We start from the raw sequence: 4,377 nt of genomic DNA, 5'->3' as shown, positions 1-4,377 counted from the left end.
TAACATGACATACACCTTAACATTTATTACTACAAACAACTCAGTGGATAGTTTGGGAGTCTTTCCAGTCTCCACTTCCAGAAGGAGCAGCTTATTCTGATAAACAACCTGCTGAAGGCCAATTTCAATTCTCCTGAGGAATAGCCAGTTGATGGAAATGTGTTGGTGAGCAGGACTCCCTTTCCACAAGCAGTGAAGCAACCAAGCGTTGGAAGTGATTATAGAGGCTCTCAAGGCAACTCCTGTCTTCCAGAGGAATAATTCTACCTTCACCATAATATATATGATGGAAACTCCTTTGACATGGCATGCATATTTCATTGTGAAATTATAAACAATTGTCTAGAATCAGATATCTCAGGAAGGGATGCCCAATGTCTTAGTATACATCAACTAAGGTTTTAAAAGATTGATAGATCCTTTTCCTATGAGTAGATTTTGATCGCAAGGATGATTAAAAAAACCCAGGGGTTTCCGAAGATCTGAAAGTAACACACACAGAGAACAGATATAAAAGAAACCTTAGAGCACCACAAAATATGCTAACGCTGTGAGTAACGAAGGCAGAAAGGAAGAATTTATGTTACTGAAATTTATGATTTTAAAGGCTATGTCATATATTTTAATCAATTCCCAAGTCTCATATAAAAGAGCTACATTCCACGGCTTAATAAGAAAATGGCCTGTTAAAATGCATGGCAGAAAGTACACCTTCACATGCTCCTACCTACGAACAACTGGCTGCTGAGCTGCCATCGGAAATGGCCCTCTTCCGAATTCTCCCTGACCCTCCGTGGGAGGCTGTCCACTTGGAGTGAGGCTTCCTTGAGGTTCCTCTCAGCTCGGATGTAATGCCATTGATTATCATTCAGAAGAGAAGGAGATTGGACTATTAGTTCCAAAGGACCCTTCCCAGCATCGATGACAAAAGTGATCTCAGAAGGAGCTGAAACCAAAAGGAAAACAGAAAGAAGAATGAAAATGGGTTTATTGAGGGTCTGCAGATATCCTGAATGATTGGCGGAGAGATGATTGACTTCAACTAGAATACCTGAAGCGGTGAAATTAACAGTGAAAATTACCAAAGAGGGGACTCTACTGAAAGAGGTGAATTGAGGCTTATTTTTGATTTACTGCATCCCAAAGTTTCTGGGTGGTGTGTGTGTGTGTGTGTGTGTGTGTGTGTGTGTGTGTGTTTATCCAGTTGTTCTTTGTAGAGTGACTTCAGGGAGGTGGACAGGGCCTGGGTTATTAATGCTTATGCTGTGTGGCACACACATGCTAAGTCCCTGCCATCTGAGGATCTACATTCATTGTGTATGGGTGTATGTATGCCTGGCATTAGACAAGTAGCTTTGCTTCGTGCTCTGGAAAGCTTAGCACAGTTTTTCAGGTTATTTCCCACATACGTTTGATGCAAAGATTATTGTTCATCTGATTTAAATAAAATAGAAAGAAAGCTTAAGATGTACAAGTGCCTTGCCCAAGGCGATACAGCTGTTTGGCATCAAACCAAAGCCACATGCCTCCATAACTGGGCTAATTCCTCACAACTTTCCATACACTAGAAGACCAGGAATGCCAGCCCGGTCATTCGGCCACCAGCTAGAAATTGTATTAGTGATGATGATAATGGTGTGGCAACAAACCGAGAGAAAGAGGGAAGTGGTAGCATAAGAGGTAAACTTAACTTCCTAACTAGTACTGTGCTAGGAACTTCATGTGCATTCTTCATTTTAACCCTCAAAAGAAGCCTATGAGAATGGAATCCTTTGTTCCCATTTTATGTATGAGAAAACCCAAGCTTAGAGATGTGTACATAAGTTACTCAATTCTTCCCAGAGAGGTAGGAAGCCGATTCTGACTCACAGAAACAATTCTTCCACATCTACCTCTAGTTGGCATATGGCTCTGGGCATTACACTGAGGGCCATTTCTAGCTCTGTAGGAAGTAAAAAGGTTCATTATAAACCAAACTTGAGGACGAACTGTATAACTGAAGTCCCTTGTATAACTGGAGTCTTCATATCCAGATCTTCTCTTCCTTCTAAGCACCTTTCTATCTCATCTTCCCTCAAACAAACACACACACAAAAGAAGGATATGGTTATTTGATACATTTATCAACTACTAAGGTCTGCATTATGAGAGATGCTCAGATCACAAACTGCTCAGCAGTCTGTCTACCCTACCAGAAGGTCAGCCTCAGCACAAGAAGGCCCCAGCACGTAGACAAATCAAACAACTCTCAGCTCTAACTGATGAGCATGAACCTTGATTGTGAGGTTGCATCAGTTTACCCAGTCAGGAACTGATCTGTAACGAACAATTTTATTTTTGTGTCACGGCATTAATTATTGTACTTCTAAGGGTGGATGGTATTTATCTTTCTCTACCAATCGTACACCTGCCTACGAAATGAAAATCTCTTGAAATTTACAATCCTTGATATGGAATACTACTCAGTAAGCAGCACAAGCAAGGCCTTACTTGTAGTTTCTTACTAATTGGTAGTGAACAATTTTAAATGGATGGCAGAAGTGGTGAAATCCATGAGGAATTGGTGGTTTACTGGTGAACTATCCCTGACTTCAAGGAAAATCCCTAAGAGAAGTCACAGAGCTGCCTGGTGTGTGTTGTCGGAAAGTGCTGTCGAGTTGGTACTGACTCATAGCTACCAAATGTCCAACAGAACAAAACCCTCTCACGATTGTCTTTATGTTCAAGCTCACTGTGTCAATCCATTTTGTCAAATGTCTCCCTGTTTTTCATTGCCTTTCTTCTTTTCCTAGCATGTTTTCCAGGAACTGGTCTCTCCTGATAACATGCCCAAAGTACTTAAGATGAAGTCTTGCCATCTTCATTAATAAAGAGCATTCTGCCAGTACTTCTTCCAAGAAAGATCTGTTTGCTCATTTGGCAGCCCATGGTACTTTCAATATCCCTTGCCAGCACCATAATTCAAATGCATTTTAAAGCCTGTAGTATTCCCTTGTTCAAGAGCACTTGATTGTGTGGATCATAAACAACTGTGGATAACATCGACAAAAATGGAAATTCTAGAACACTTAGTTATGCTCATGTGAAACCTGAATATGGATCAAGAGGCATTTACTCAGACAGAATAAGGGAATGCTACAGGGTTTTAAATTAGGGCAGGTATAGATCAGCTTGTATCCTTTCACCATAGTTATTCAATCTGTGTGTTGAGCAAATAATACAAAAAGCTGGACCAAATGAAAAAGAACTCAGCATCAGGTTTGGAGGAAGGCTTATAACAACCTTTGATATGCAGATGACAAAAACTTGCTTATTTAATTAAGGAAGATTTAAAGCATTTGCTAAGACAACCAAGGATTTCAACTTTCAGTATTATTACGACTCAGTGTAAAGAACAGCGAAATCCTCAAAACTGAACCAAGAGGCAAAAGCGTGATACATGGAGAACAGATTGAAGTTGTTAAGGATTTGTCTTGCTTGGATCCACAATCAGTGCTCATGGAAGCAACAGTCAAGAAATCAAAGGACACATCGCATTGGGTAAATCTGCTGTGTCAAACTTGCACAGAAGTGTTGGCGAGCAAGGACGGCACTTTGAGGACTAAGGGCTTCTTGACCCAAGCCAGGATACTTTCAATTGCCTCACATGAAAGATGGTATTGAATAAGGAAGACCAAAGTAACATCAATGCATTTGAATAAAAGACAAGTAAATATTTGTCTGAAAGTCCCTGCATTGAGCTAAGATCTAGCTGATGTCAGCAATGATCTTCCTTGTTCCACACCCTTTTCTGAATCCAGCCTGATTTTCGGGCAGTTTCCTATCGTTTTGCTGCTCCAACAGTTGAATGATTTTCAGCAACATTTTACTTGCATGTTATGCTAATGATGCTGTCCAATAGTTTCAAGATTTTTCACTTTTCTTTGGAATGGGTTCCAGTTGGTTGGCCAGGCACCAACCTTCTAAATATCTTGGCATTGGCTCGTGAAGGCTTCCAGTGTTTCATCAGCAGGTTGGCACATTCCATTTGGTATCCTGTCAATTCCTGGAACCTTGTTCCTCACTAATGTCTTCTGTGCAGTTGAGATGTCTTCCTTCTGTACCACTGGTTCTTGAACATATGCTATCTGTTGAAATAGTTGTTAAGATTAGTTCTTTTTGATATAATAACTCTGTGTATTCTTTCTATCTTACTTTGATGCTTCTTGCATCATTGGATATTTTGCCAAGAGGATCTTTTAATATTGGAACTAGATACTTGTTCTTTTCTTCAGCTCTTGTACCTTCAGCATGCTCTTCCTGTTTGGTTTTCTAATTCTAGGTATTTTTACACCTCATTATAATACTTTTTCTTCTCGAGTTGCCCTTTGACATTTT

At 40.1% G+C, this 4,377-nt stretch overlaps 1 protein-coding gene across 2 annotated transcripts in view; it reads right to left on the bottom strand.

Annotated features, from left to right (window-relative positions):
* The window catches only part of CNTNAP5 (contactin associated protein family member 5), a 1,132,484-nt gene that overhangs the window by 158,337 nt on the left and 969,770 nt on the right, over nt 1-4,377 (bottom strand). For both annotated transcript variants that reach the window (XM_030887885.2, XM_045299024.1), the window contains one exon: nt 728-946. In XM_030887885.2, the coding sequence (XP_030743745.1) occupies nt 728-946 (219 nt within the window). The remainder of the gene's footprint in view (nt 1-727; nt 947-4,377) is intronic.

Source organism: Echinops telfairi, unplaced genomic scaffold (genome assembly GCF_000313985.2).
Source record: "Echinops telfairi isolate 266 unplaced genomic scaffold, ASM31398v2 ScPeMD7_4;HRSCAF=17, whole genome shotgun sequence".
Taxonomy (NCBI): domain Eukaryota; kingdom Metazoa; phylum Chordata; class Mammalia; order Afrosoricida; family Tenrecidae; genus Echinops; species Echinops telfairi.
This window is presented reverse-complemented; position numbering and strand designations above follow the sequence as displayed.